This window comes from Empidonax traillii, unplaced genomic scaffold (genome assembly GCF_003031625.1).
Source record: "Empidonax traillii isolate 1590-97213 ecotype Southwest subspecies unplaced genomic scaffold, ASM303162v1 scaffold1:size7828297, whole genome shotgun sequence".
Lineage (NCBI taxonomy): Eukaryota > Metazoa > Chordata > Aves > Passeriformes > Tyrannidae > Empidonax > Empidonax traillii.
Window position 1 is genome coordinate 5,871,516 of NW_020955194.1, and position 15,394 is coordinate 5,886,909.

General features: G+C 36.3%; 1 protein-coding gene across 10 annotated transcripts in view; it reads left to right on the plus strand.

The window, feature by feature from the left end:
• The window catches only part of DMD (dystrophin), a 996,724-nt gene that overhangs the window by 857,235 nt on the left and 124,095 nt on the right, over window positions 1-15,394 (plus strand). For all 10 annotated transcript variants that reach the window (XM_027888128.1, XM_027889056.1, XM_027888040.1 and 7 more), the window contains one exon: window positions 14,658-14,736. In XM_027888128.1, coding sequence (XP_027743929.1) covers window positions 14,658-14,736 — 79 coding nt within the window. The remainder of the gene's footprint in view (window positions 1-14,657; window positions 14,737-15,394) is intronic.

Below are 15,394 nucleotides of genomic sequence, written 5' to 3' on the forward strand. Positions count from 1 at the left end.
AGTCTTGAAATTCTATATAAAAAATATGTCATCTGATCTTGTAACATTAAAGTAAATGGAAGCTTCAATGTCACTTTTACAGAAGGAATCAAGTCCATCTTTGTTTCTTAAATATTACACATGGGTTTAAGACACACTTTCACTGCTTTTAAAGGCATTTTATAGAAATAATGAGGACTGTCCATAGAGATCACTCTTAAGTTTTATGAGTTATGAGAATCTGTTGATTTTTGCCTTGTGGAATCCTTTCTTGAGCAAATCCTTCAAAGTTAAGTCTTTCATAAATAGATTTTTTTTTCAAAAAGAATGTTAATTTCTTCCTTTATTTGCCTAGCTTGAAGGCCACATGTCAACTTGTCACTGTGATAACAATAGCTTGTAAGTTAGACATTCAGAAAGGGTTTCTGACTTAGTAAATTAAAGTTTTGTAACTGCCAATTAAACTGTCTGTCACTGTATTGTATGGTGCTGCAATACAGATTATGCAGATTCAGGTTTCACAGCTGACTTCAAACTGTGTTGGAAATCTTGTCTTTGCCTCTCCCTTATTCTTACTCCTTATTTCAAACATTTGAATTGCACTCCCCTTCAGTGGCACTTGATTTCAGGATCTCCATCTTTCTTACTGTCTTATTTCTCCAAGATTTCTTCTATTCTTAGAGTTTCTCAATTCTCTGCTCTTCGAAACAGATGAGTAATAAGGCAAGCCTAAACAGAAATAAATTATTTACTTGTGAAATTATAAAAGTGATAAAATACAGATAGCTCTGAAAATAAGGTGGCAAATCTAAGGAGGTTTTTATGGCATTTGATAATAAACAACTAAAGCATTCATCAAAACGTGATGTATTTTCTGGAGGTGAAAGGTTACTTTTCATGTTTGAAGCTGTGCAGATGATAAATACATTTTAGGAACTCTACCACAATATTTATGCAGGAGTTTGTTACATTTATTTTTGAACTGATATGCAAAAAAAGGTTGGTTTAAAGTTTGTACCAAGAAGTCTTTGAAATGGCAATAGTCAGTGCAGACCAGTCATAGTTTTCCTGGAAACACAAAATTTCTTGGCTTTAATTCCACTCCCTCCTCCAGGGGGGCAGCTTGGAGCTTTGTTCCTCTGGAAGGAAAAGAGCCCTCCCTTTCTACTCATGGCAGGATCTGAATCTGAAATGGATAAATCTGGGGTTTGAGCAAACCCATTTTCAAAGATCTGAGATTCATATGAGGCCTTTACAGACTGACAGTGGTAAATAGGGTATTCAGCTTTGCAAAAAGAGGGCTAATGAAAACATATTTAAGATGAAAACTGCATGTAATGTTACTGGAATTACTTGAATAAAATCTGTGGCACTTACCAATGCACTATATGATAATGGGGTTTTTTGAGATATGTGAAGCGTTGGCTTTCTTCAATTCATGGATACTCTGTGATCCTTCATGCCAGTATAGCTCTTAACCTTCACTATATACAATTTTACATTCCCTGTAAAAATGTGCTATAGCATTAATTTGTTCATTATAAGCACCTTTTCTTTTCAAATAGATTAAACTGTGGAAATCACAGAATGTATCGTCTGACTTAAATTAGAGTTTTTTAACATTGTGGTTTAGCAATATGAGCTATATATGACTTGGGTTTTTCTTTGATGCCAATTGAATTTAACTCACAGATTAGAAAAGCATAAATACACGGATTTTGACCAGCTGCAGGATGAGGGCAGCTCCTATCACAAGTCACATTACACTATTATAGGAGTTTAGCCAATATCTTCAATCAGCGTAATATCAATCCTATCAGCAGTTGTTTGCATTTAAACAGTTATTTGCCTAGAGTAATTTTATTATCTTTCAGTGTGCTGTATGCACAGGGAGAAAAAGAGGCTTTTGTGCAAAATCAAGAGCTGTAGTGGTATACAAAGAAGTCTCAGATAAGAAGGAGCATTAGGCACTGATCGTGTGGTTGCTCCCAAGCTTGAGCAGCTGCTGGGATATAGAACATTCTGCAGAAGTCATTGAGACTGACAGGCCATCTTCTAAAGGTTCACTGAGAAAGTACAATAAATAAATGTTTGCTTAATCCATGCAGTCAGTAATCTCATGAGATGAAGCTTTTTATGTTGTGTCAGCACTTGATTGAGCAAGTGGTTTTAATCAACTTGAAACGGAGTATTATACTCTTGAGATTTCCAGATGTAAAAATATGGATGAAATAAACAAATATTGTGAATAGACCACAACTGTAATAAAACTGTCCCTACTGATATCTTCTTATTTGGTTCACCCTTTACAGCTAATAAGGAAACCAAAGAGGTGACCTACTTGGGGAAGTTTTAGGACTAAGGTTTATTTAGAGTGAACACATTTGTCACTTGGGGTGTAACCCTCAAAGAGAAAAAGAAGGAGAGAGGGGGAAATATGAAAGAGAAGAGATACAAGATTAATGCAATGGATGCTGCATGTAGAATCCTTTTGTACATTATTACCTGTCGTGGTTTTGTACCCCTGTAAAGAATATTTTTGGCTTGCCTTCCACCTTGTCCTATGCCTCCCTGTAGCCCTCTTCCTCCATGCATTCCTTCTGTCAGTCTTCCCAAGACATCCTCTTCCTTGGCATGCAAACTCACTTAGGAAAATTAAGCTTTATAAGAGTAAAATCTGTACTTATATTTAGAGTATGATTCTGGGGTGTATGTCTTAGTATGAGTGGAATTGTCTCAGGACATGCCTATTTCTTTTAGTTTCTGATAGAGGAAGGCTTTTATATGTTTCACCTTGTGACTCCTGAGTTAGGACAGATAAACCTCACAGAGTCTGCCCTGTATATGTTTTTGTCTGGCATTACATATGTAGCAGCATACTTAGTCCAAGCAATTCTTCAGCTCTTATTTATAAGCATCATTGAATAAAATTGAGAGGTTTACTACGTATGTATGAGAAAATGTATTTCCACTGCATTTGGGGTAGTGATGTGGGTTTTGAAGTGTGAATTGAAATTATAAAAGTGAATGAAGATGCTCAACAAGAAATTAAGAAGACAACAGGAAAATGGTGGAAAAGACAGGACTGAAAATCAAAGCCTCTTGAGTATTGATGGGATGATAATCCCAGAGGAGTCAGAGGGCAAGCTGGTGCTTTCACCATCTTCAGTCAGAGCTGCAGATGGTGAAAAGAAAAACTGAAATCTCAATCAGCTAAAAGCAGTGCTGAGTAAAGACAATACTGACTGAAGCCTCTGTTTTCTTTATAATTAACCTGCATAAAAGACAGGTCCAGGCTATGAGATTCTTGCTGTCATGAGCAGCTATTCCCAAAACTAATGCTAGTAACAGCACTGGAGATTCACAAATCTGGGGAAGAGGAGCAATAAAACTAATATAATGAAAGATCAATGGAAGAGATGGAATGTAACTAGAACTATAAAGGAATAATCTTCACTGGTGATGCTCAGCCAATGCAGGATTATTACACAGGCATATGTTTGGGGGCAGACATAAACTAAAACATTCCTTGCATGACATTCTACTTAGAGTTCCCTAAATCACCAAAGATCTATTTCCCTTGCCACAAACCTGGTGTATAATACCTGACCTTTCAGAAACAAATGGTATTTTCAATGCAGCATGAATTTATTATTTTTTATTAGTTTAATGAGAGGAAAAATGAGGAAGGGGGGGGGGGAGAAAAATCAAAATAACCATAAAATCTTGTTAAGAGACACTAGGGCTTTACCTTAGGCATGGATTATGAAACATTAACAAGAGCATTTTTATATTAAGTACAAAAAAAGAAGCATTTATTTTATATTGTTCTGAAATAATTTTAAAGTGAATGGAAAGGAGTCAGTTCTGTTTCAAAGCATAAAAAACATAATGAAGAGAAATTGCAGTGTTCTCTAGCAGAGAAGCAAAAGAAATAAAAAAGGCCACAGCAAGGTGTCATTTTTTTATGTCTTTATGTCAGAGACATTGCCTAAAAGAAACACATTTATTAAACAACCATGTTAGGGTAGGAACAATGGATGGTTAGAGCCTAAAAAGACTAATGTTTCAGCAACAACAGAATCATAATTAATGGTTCAGCCTTTTCCTATTACAAAATGTCTAAACATATACTTATAGATTGAGAATAACAAAATAGTCAGACAACAGATGCTCTGCAGGAAAAATGCAGGGGAAGGGTGGGGGCAATGTCAATGTAGCCCTGCAAAACTTTTCTCTACCTCTGAGATACTTGGGTGCTATTTTAAAAACCTTCACAAGACTGTGAATGTGCTCTCATACCTGAAATTTAAATGTACCACGTTTTTCTTAAGTGATGAACATAAGACAGGTTTTGCAGATCAGTGCCCTGTTCTGGCCTGCAGCAATTTGTGTTTCTATAAGCATTTGACTGAGAAAATTCAATCCCTAGTACACCTTTTGTAAAGATTTCTCACTAGATCTTTTGTATTGTTTCCTGTCCTAAACCAGATGCCTTCACTCATACAAAGCAGGAACTTTTGCCATGAATAGTGTCAGTGAAATCAGTAAGATTGCTGCAGAGTAAGATGCTACTTAGTACAAGTGTGATGGAAGAAATAAGATTGCATACCTTGAAACTCACTTGAGGTAGAAATGGGAAATTGTGACGGTTTTGCAGTAACAGAAAGCACAGAATTGAGTTCTTTTACGTTTGATGTTTTGAGGTAGTGTATCTTAAAAGTTTTTTTTCCTCTTTTAAGTTGCTGAAACTTTCTTGATTTAAAATGACTCATGAATTATCTGTATGTAGAACATGTGTAGACTTTGTGGGAATTAAAAAGGAAAGAGGGAGGAAAAAGGTGTTTCCATTGCCTTCAGTGGAAGAGGCCATCATCAGTTTAGATTTACAGAAAATATCAGTATAAGCTGCTAATGACGTTTTACAATTCTGGAAACCTTATGAACTTTACATGTGAAATAGTACATATCTTCAGTTTTAGGAATAATTTTGTATTAGAATATATTCCATCCCCTGTCCCTTTCCAATAGTCCTCATTCAGGAACTAGGATTTCCCCTGAAATTGGTACAAGAGCACTTGGAATGAGAGGTGAAAAAATGGGGTTTGTAATTCCTCTTCTGTACCTCCCCTAAATAGATTTCTCCTAGTTTTCTCCATTTCCCCAAAGAAAGATTGAAGAGCATGTGTTTCATATATAGGTTACTTATGTTATTTAACATAAGTAACTAGGAAAACACATGGCAGAATTTTTCTGTTATAAACAACACTTAATATGGATTATAATCCAGAACCCTCCAAGTGCCCTGCGGTTTTAGCACAATTAAATAAGATCTAATAGCACTGACAAAGCAGAAATTATTGTGTTCATTGTAGGAAAAGAAAGGACTCATTTCAGATGTCTCTGTTTCCTGATTTCCTAAGGCTTCTATTCCTCAGTTTTAATTGCAATTGCTCTCTCAACTCTTTGTTGTAGGTCACCATTGTTCTTGGCTCTCTGCAGTTGATCCACATGCCTCTTGGTTATGGTGCCTAGAAATGATGACAGTATACTACCTAAAAGTCTTATGGATGATGAGCAGTCCTGAAAGATAGATAGAATGCTGTTAAAAAAAAAATATATTGATGTGGAAACATTTCAGAGCTTTTATAGGGTGCAGGTATGCAGGTGCCTTGATCTCAAAAGTAAGATTTGATCTCAGGAAGAATATATGCCATGCTGAGCTCCTTACTAGAGGTTTTACTTACCAAAGAACACATTCTCTCCCTAGTTGCAGGCACCCAGCTCCCACTGACTTTGAAAATGTCAGACTGCATCAAACTTAGATTCATTTTAAGATCAATAACCCAGCAGAGGTTCAGGGTAGCCTATACATTTTAGCTTCTCTTTTCCCCAGCTTACAATACAGAACTAAGAGTATATATAGTTTTAACTTTATGCTGAAGGCAGAAGGGAAATCATTGAACCTATAGGTCTGCACAGTCAGAGCTCTAAGGAGTATATTTTATGGGCCTCTATAGAAGATACATACAGAAAAAATTTATACTAGGAATGATGCATTGGAAAAGGAGCTGATTGAAAACTTGTGGGTGAGGATTAAAGAGCAGATCAGTTTCTGGGTGTCTGCCATAGGCCACCCAGCTGTGCAGAACACTTGGCTGAGGCCTTTTATAGACAAGTAGAAGTCCCCATGGGGGACCACCCTGGTTATTTGCTAGAGAGACAACACAGCAGGTTGTAAGCAATGCAGTAAATTCCTGGATAGTATTGATGGAAGCCTCGTGACATAACTGATGGAGCAGCCAGTGAAGACAGATATTCTGCTGGACCTCATACTCACAAATAAGGAAAGGCTCGCTGGGGAGATGAAAGTCACATGCAGTCTTGGCTGCAGTGATCATGAGACCAAATGGGAGAGCAAATTTTAACCTCTTAAGGGATCTGCTTGGAAGAATCCCACGGGATAAAGCCCTGGAAGGGAGACCCAAGAAAGTTGGTTGATACAAAAGGATCACTTCCTAGAAGCTCAAAACTAGTCCATCCTGAGTAACAGGAAGTCAGACAAAAATGTTAGGAGTCCTGGATGTATGCAAAAGGAGCTCTTTTCAAAACTCAAAACACGTAATAGGGACTATATAGAAAGTGGAAGGATGGACAGGTAACCTGGAAGGAATATAGAGGCACCATCCAAGAGTATAGACAAGTGATTAGGCAAGCCACAGCCCACTTGGAGTGGAATCTAGTGAGGGATGTCTATGGCTATTAATTTATCTGAATTTGAAGCTAATGTAAATTTTAAATTGAATACTTTTTAATTGGTGCAGTGCTGCTTTGTGAAAAAAATAATTGCTAAATATAAACATTTGTAAAATTACTTTCTTTATATACTATGAAATTCTGCAAGGAATTTGGCAGAAAAATAATTGATACTGATGAAATTGCATTGAAAAAAAAAGATACTAAAGAGGAATTAACGTGTCTGGAAAGACAAGAATTTAAAAGCTTTGTTAAGAAAATGGGCCAGGATGGAAGGCTGCAGACAGTTTCTTGTACCTTTAAAAGGCCAAGTTCATGCTCAGCTCATACCAGTTCATAAAATATTTTATATCTGACAATAGTGAGTAGAACTGAGGATCATACAGTGATGTGAAAGCCTTGCAGAACTCCCATCCGCTTGTGTGATAGCTTTTACAGGAGCAGTGGGGATGTCAAACGTGAGGCCTCTCTGACAGAGTATCTTTTATCCTAAACAAACCAAGTAATGTTTTATAAGAGAATTGTTTCCTGAAGATGTTTGTTCTTCGGATTTCACATGGTTTGCAACTGTTCTATTCTCTCTAAATTTGAATGTTTTTGTTGTTTAAACCATAAGACCTAACTTTTTTTCCCTAGGCATAGAAATACACAAAGGCTGAAGTGCACTGATCTAGGATTACAAAACAAAAGCCTGAGAAGTGATGGCTGGTTATTCACAGTAGATATGTTAAGTCAAGAAGATCCTTGTTTTATTTACTGTTTTCTGAGGCTCTGTGCCCAGAGCTTTAAGATGTTTCCTGAATTTATATTACATTTTACTCTCTTGTTTCATCTAAGGATTAAAAAAAGCAGTCAAGGTACAATACATGTATTGTACTAGATTTTAGGATTTTATTCTTTTTTTTTACTGAAAGAAGAATTGCATAAAGTCGCCCAGATTTCAATCTGCTGAACTGTACAGTCCTACCATGACCCAGAATTTCGAATTAATCATTGTAACAGCTGTAAATGCATGCAAATGACATTGCACTTACCTGTTTTGCCCTTAATGTGAAAAATAAGCACATTTCATGTTTATTTTTACACTCTCAAGATATTTCAGACTACAGAACTTTCCACCAGAAAACTAATTGTCCTTTGCTGCTTTTTCAACTCAGTAAATGCCAAGACTTAAACTTGAACTTCAGCAGCTGGGAACAATGACTATCAATTGCCTTTTCCCCCCTGCTGTTCCTCATTAAGAGCACAAAGTGTTCTTATTTAAATCCGTCCTTATCTCCTAATATACCAGGAACAGTGAGTGACTGAATTCAGTAGCTATTAGAAGTACAGTAGATCAGATTTTCCTGTTTATTGATTTGTGAAGAACATTCTCGAACTGCTTTGACAGCTCTGAGTCAGTGAGAGCAAAGAAAGAAGCTTTTCAGCTCTTGGGAGGAGAATTGCTGGGCAACATTAAAGAGGGTCTTGTAGAAGCCAGTTTCCTTTGATATGCAGTCAAATTGGCTGTGATTGGAGTCAAGGTCAGGAGGCTGTGGAAATGCTGTGAGTATGGTGGAGAAATTAAAGGAGTGTTATTTTAATAAGTATTGTGTGTATGCACACTGATACAGAAAACTGCCCTTCTCTTTTTGTGAGAACAGCCTTTAGTGAAGCAAATTTGGGGAGGGAAAAAAGGGGGAGAAAAAAAGGATTTTTTTTGCTGCTACACTAAATATAGCTGCTTAGATGAGAATCTGCTAATCTTTTCTTCTTTTCTTGCCATTTTTCCTTGGAATCCCAGCCATTCAATAGTTGTCTTAACTCTTACATTTAGCATTTCCTTTAACCAGTGATCTCATTTCTACTGTCTCATGTTAATAAGTAGTACAAATTGCTACTCACACTTATTCACGTAACTTGCCTGTGTTGGGGGCAGCATAATTCTGTAATTAGTGTCTATATGTATTATGCTGCATGTGCCCTTAGATGCCCCTTATAAAAAGGTTATTATTCTGACTTCAGAGGAGTTTATGTTGTTGATGTGTTTCAAACAAATAGTAATTTAAAGACATTATGCTCAAATGTAAATGTCTGTCTTCACTGAAAGGGATAGGTAATATCTACCTGACCTCCTCACTCTTCCATCAGTCATCTTAAAATAGAAAGTGAAGTAATTTGACAAAATAGATAATTTTCTTATTCCGCCTCCCCCATTTGAAGTTGTATTCTGGATGGATTGAAGAATGGTTTAATATGTGCTTATAGTGCTTATATTTTATTTAGAAGTGAGAACTTTCAGAGAAACCTGGTGAGAAAAAGTTTCATTTTCTTTTAAGGATAAAACAAAAAAATTCTCTTTGAATCTAGCATTGGGCTAGTATGACAATAGACCTAGCAATGGTGGGTCAGGAAGAGAGAGAATTTAATTTTTTTTTTCCATTATTGTATTAATAAACCCCTATCAAAACAGCACTGAGTCTTTTCAGTGACAATAGAATATGGCTTTAAAATAGGGGTAGTAGAAACTGCTGTTAATTTCCACAAGCATCAAAGATGAAAAGAGCTATTCTTTTTTTTTTTTTCATAGAAAGAACAAAGGTTGATTTAGAAATTGCAGACATGTAATGAAGTGTGCTGAGCAAATATCGAAAGAAAAAAATAAAAGCTACTTTTTGCCTTGCTTGGCAAATTGAAATATTTCTGAAGAGATCCACCCACACCAACAGAATGGGATTTGATTCACTGTTTACACTGTTTTTTCTGAAGCACCTACATCTCTTCCTAGCCTAATCTTAGGAGAAAATTGGCAGTTATTTTCAATTATAGAAACTTGATCACGCTACAAGGGACTGAGGGATGCTCATTTAAACCCTGTTTCTGCAATAAGCTTCTTTATTTCCTTGCTTATAAAATAATTTGAGAAAAATGTAAATATTATGAATGTATGTGATTGCAATTTAGAAATTAGACTGAGAAGAAAATTATTAAATCTTTTTGCAGGAAATAGTCTTTAATGTTTTCAAACAGAAAGAGATGAATGTATAATGCATCTATTTATCTGTTGCACTAGCCTGGCAGCAGCTGAACTAACCTGTGCTACAGTACAGGTTTTTATGGTATCATCACAGAGGGGTTTTTATGGTGTCATTTAGGAAGAACTGTAGGTGTACGTGCCTTTTTTCCCCCAAGAGTGCGCATTTTCAGAGTTAACATACACACTGGCCAGGAAAGCCAAATGCAGTTGCCTGCTAGATGTCTTCAAGAAGGTCTGCAAGTTACATTATTTGAATATAAGAAGAAGGGAGATACATTCAATAGATATGTATTGAATAGATAGGAAGAAGCATTCAATAGATAACTGTTGTATGCCATGTTTTTCGGCTTTATAAAGGGGCGTGTCCAGGCAAAGAACTATGATAGAGAAGTGAATGAATTTTGAATTACAATTTGGAACCCACGGAAGTCTCTTTCTGAATTGCCTCAGTGTTAACAAGGGTGAAGGCAGTCACATATTCCCCCTGGAATATTCCCTGTTTACCTGATGTTTTCTTACTGCACAGGATCACCAGCTTCTTGAGCCATTTTTTCTCTGACTATTTAAGGTTTAAAAAATAAAACTTTTGATTAAATTCCTGGCCAAGTTCATTGAACATGAATTCTCTAAGTGTGCTGAACACAAAGTGATGTTTACCCAGCCACCTCCGCTCCTTCAGTGTTGTAGCCACTCATTTTGCAGAGTAGTTTAAACTGGTGATCAGAGCTCACCTTCCTGGGAGATAAGTACCCCAGGGACAGTTTCCTCCACTGAACTCATTCAGTTGAAAATCAAACCTATGGGCAAGCCTGGGTCAGGGTTAAACCACAGCTAGATCTAGGCTGAGTATTATGTTGCTCCAGTGTGGAATTTGTATATCCATTATTATAAGACTGATGGATCAACAGAGTGACCATTTTTAGAGCCCTTTGTTAAGGACACTCGTTATTTGCAGGCACAACTTCAACAACATGATAGGGTGGGGGGTGTGCCTCCTTCCTCCATCACATCTTTCTGAGTAGTTCAGCGACTCCAGCACACTTGAACAGTTACTTTTGAGTACTTTCAGAGAACATGGAAAATATTGAGAATCAAACAACTCACTGTTCCTTCTTGATCCAGGCCTGCTTTGCAATGTGATCCTAAACACAAAAGAAGGCTTTCTATAAAAAATCCAGAATTTAGTAGTAGACCCAAGTTAAATCCATCAAATCCTTATTCTGATTTCAGTGGAGCTGTTATAACAAATGTTGTCAAGTTTGAACCCCTACATTAGGTAAAGTACTTATAAACTATTCTTAACAACTACATGACTTAGCTTTGCTTTTGTTATTGTCATAACTTGTTTATCTGAACCTGATAATATATTCAGTTCATATGTCTGCATCCAAGTGATGGGAAACAGAACTTGTTTCATCAAATATTTCCAAAGTCTTTAGAGGAGAAAGACTTTAAATAACTTTTTTTTTTTAACTTCTGAATTTGTGGAGCAGAAACTATTTCCATTCCATGTCAATATCACTTAAAATCAGTATAGAATTTTTAATGTTACTGTCTTCACCTTCAAGTATGTTTACTGCACTACTGTGGTTCTTTCATTTGTTATGATTGAAAGAAGATAAATGTTATGTAAAAAATAGTTTAAATAAATAATGGAAATGCATGTCTTTTCAAGCATGTATCCTCAGTGGAAAAAAGTGATGGTTCAAGTTTCTCAATTACAGAAAATTCTGAAGTTTGTGTTTAAGTCAAAATCAGATATAAAAATACTTTGGTCTGTTTAAACCAAATTCTCATATCTTGATTCAGATAAAGCAATAGCTGACTTTTTTTAAAATAACATTTCTTGTGGAGAAATACTGTAGAGTTTTACCTAAAGGATACTGATATCAAATCCATAGTCCTGCCCCATGGAGGTTGGACCAGATAATCCACTGTGGTCCCTTCAAACCTCACCCTTTCTGTGATCTTGCATGTTACATCCTGGTAATAAATAGTACCTTTAAAATTATTACTTTTTACATGTTACTCTGGCTAAACTAATACTACTGAAATCAGACAAGATAATTATTCCTTCATTAACAGTATGTGTGTTTTCTTCCATTTAAAGCAAGGAAAATGAGTGCTTGAATCAGGTTGAGAATTTTGCTGTTTTCTTCAAACAAGGCTCCAGTTTTTCACATCATTTCATTAATAAGGAAAACTGCACTTGGTTCAGAGCATAGCATACAAAAATACATAGGATACTATTTGTGCTTATATTGGAGGTACACATTTCTCTTGACTTGAAAGAGAACAAAACAAAATTTAAAATTGTATTTCCTGGCAGCCAAATGGAATAACATTTCATGCTCTCAGGTGATATTTCCTGAAGAATACTCAAGACTTCCCAATATTTTATTCATCTCTGTATTGACACAATCTACCTCTAGCAGAGGTATTTCCTGGCTCACATCCAAAGCTGTTCAGTTTGAAAGTTTACCCTGAAGTATGTAAGGTATTTCATTTTGCTGATGTACCTGTATGGCTAAAAATCTTCAGTTTAGTAATTTCATACAGCTCAAAAGTAACCTGGATATTTTGAAGGGATTGAAATTCTCGGTTTTAGCACACTTAATAGAGGTTGTATGGGCTGGGTTGTATGCTGGCAGTGGTCACATGTACCAAAGGGTTCCCGTACTCTGTTCTGACCTCAAGTTGGCTGTTGACATTCTCCTGTACGAAACACTGCTCCCCACTGCACATTTGTAGAGCTCTCATTCTCTTTAGAGATTCTGCATGCCATCCTCGTGGACTTACTGAAAATTTATTAACCAATATTTGCTAAAGACAAAATAGGTATGTTATGAGGTAGTTTTAAGGGGATTCCAAAGAGTCAATGGAATTCCATTAAAAGTTCTTCCAGTTGGTTATGAGTTGTTTTTTTTTTTTTTGCTTGTGTTTATGTACATTTAAGACTATCTTCCTAATCTTCACTGAAAGGCTGTTTTGTTGTTAAAATAGTGTCACATTGGTTAATGCTTTTGTACTTAGGCCACTTACATTGATGATCAGAAGCAGCCCTGTCATGATTTTCTATGCACTTATAGACTTCCCTAGCTTTTATCTGTGCTGTGGATTAGGTGTAAACTCAAGCTCAAAGCCAATCTTTGGTATGAAGCATTGCTTAACAGAACATCTATCCATGCAATTCTCTCTAGGCTTAAATAGTCCTTTCCCCAGCCTTGTTGTACCCACAGTTTCAGAAGTTATCCAGATTTCAGCCTCTTCCTAGGCTTAGTTTTGTCTAGCTGAGCACTCAGCAAGATTAAACAGGAAAAGTACAGGTCACAGGACTAAGCCAGCATGTATCTACCTTAAACCTGCCAGTATAAATTCTGATCTGTGAGCAGTTCTGGATTCAAGGAGAGAGTAGCAATAAGAACAGAGGCTACATGGGGATATGACTGTAGCTGAGCTGTGTGGAGAGATGCTGCTCAAGGGACACTAACAAAAAATTACATTGATTGTGTCTGTGTATGGGAAGCCAGAGGAGAAGACATAAAAATGAAGAAAGCTGCAGGAAAAGAAAAATGACTTGAGGAAAGAAAGGAAAGGGGCATTTGGGCTTATGGTGTTAGTTTTAAAACTGTAAGCAAAGAAATCATGTCCTGCTGATAAATTTTTATTGCTTAGTTAAACCAGATTTTGGCCTCTAGGGGTTATTTGGCAAATACACAGAGCCATGTCAAGGTCAATCAAGCCTATCATTATTTTTCCTTTCTAACTGTATCATGCCCCATTATTATACAATTATTCCTTCCTACCACCAACCAAAAAACACCCCTGAAAGTTTTAAAATGTGGCTTGCTTTTTATTTGTACAACCTATTTGTTTCCCTGTTATATATCTCACGACTGGGCCAATTAAAAGATGAACTACTTTTACCTTCTGCTGTACCAGTGTCGAGGGAACACTTTTTCTTACAGGCAATATTTAAGTTAAATGAATCTTCTTCCTATCAGTTGTTTTACTTAATATATTTCAAAAATATTCTGTTGTTACTTTCAAACCCTTTTTTCTTGCTTTACCTAGTCCTATTCTTAGGTCTAACTTTATGATGACAACCTTTTAGCATATAGGCTATAAAGGTGCTGGTAGATGTCACTCATACACTGTGGAATCTTTTTACAACCTCCCCCTTTTGGCTTCTTGCTCAAGACTTGACTTCACTGGGATTTTCAAGGGTAAAAATGAAACCAATCTTACAACTTGTATCTCTGTTTTCATACAGTACACCAACCCAATAAAACATTAGGAAAAACCATGTTCTTCAAAGGGCTGTTCCAAGGAAAGGGTCAAGGGGTTGTGATTTGACTGATTAAAAGAACAGAGAACTGTTTGTAACAGCAGCTCCATGGTTAACATCATTTCAGCACTCAGTTATCCTGTCCACATTAAAAGAGATTACTTTTCACATGCTGATTTATACCAGGATACTTGCAAAAGTACTTTAGAAGTAATTTTTTAAAGGTATTAACGGATGGATGTTTTGACTTCAATTTTGGTAAGCAGCAGTAATACTCTTTTCAGGTGCATAAAGTCAGGCCAGTTTGCTATACTGTTACTTATCAGCCTTTTCAACTTGTTCTAGCATCAGTTAAGATGGGGGGAACCACCAAAAACAAAATCTTTTTTTGTATCCTTTCTTTCCAATAAGACATATTAAATCCCAGTCAGGCCCTGAGGGGTAATGACTGTTGCAGGAACTTGCTTAATATTAAACTGAATGTTCACTAATGAAAAAAAAAAAAAAAAAACAAAAACAAAAAAAAACCCTCTCCCCCTCCCCCCCCCAAACTATCTGAATATAATTGCTGTTTGTTACTTGTTTAGAATCTTTTTTTTTCTTCTCCTCTCTTAACAGGTGGCCATTGATGAGCGCATCAGGCAACTGCATGAAGCTCACAGGGATTTTGGCCCAACTTCCCAGCATTTTCTTACCAGTGAGTAATTTCCCATTTTTCTTGCTTAGCCTGCATACACAGTTAATTGATATTTTTGTACCCACGTGCTGGTTACCATTGCTATGAGTTTCTATTTTAGACTGTATTGTAATGGTTTCTTTTTTTTTTTTTCTTTATTTCTGGGTATAGACGACTGTTAAATAAGTTCATATAATGCAGATCCAAGGTAACAGGAAAACATCTGCCAGTATCAAGTCTCTTTGTCCATACATCTGTCACTGCAAGGCTGGTCTTCATTGTTTAAGGATTCCTTTTTAGAACTAGCAAATTAAAAAATATATTAAAATGAGTTTCTGGTGATTTTAACCTTGAAAGAATTAAAAAACTAACAAACAAACAAAGCCAACCAAATTTGGTTTATCAGTTCAAAGAAATGTTCAGCTCCAAAAAGAGTCAAAATAAGACCTGCAAGAAAAATATTTTACAGGATTTGATGCCTTAGCAGAGTAGTGAGAGGGTCAAAACAATAGTGGGAAAGTTGGCAGAAGAATGGTAGCTAAGTAAACTTTTTACAACTCTGCATAAAACATAACTGCAGTAAAATTCCTGCTCCACATCCACACACATTCTTTTATCAAGGATGTTTTGAAGTACACTGAAAGACAACTGGAAACACCTTCAAAGCTCCAAGGCAGTG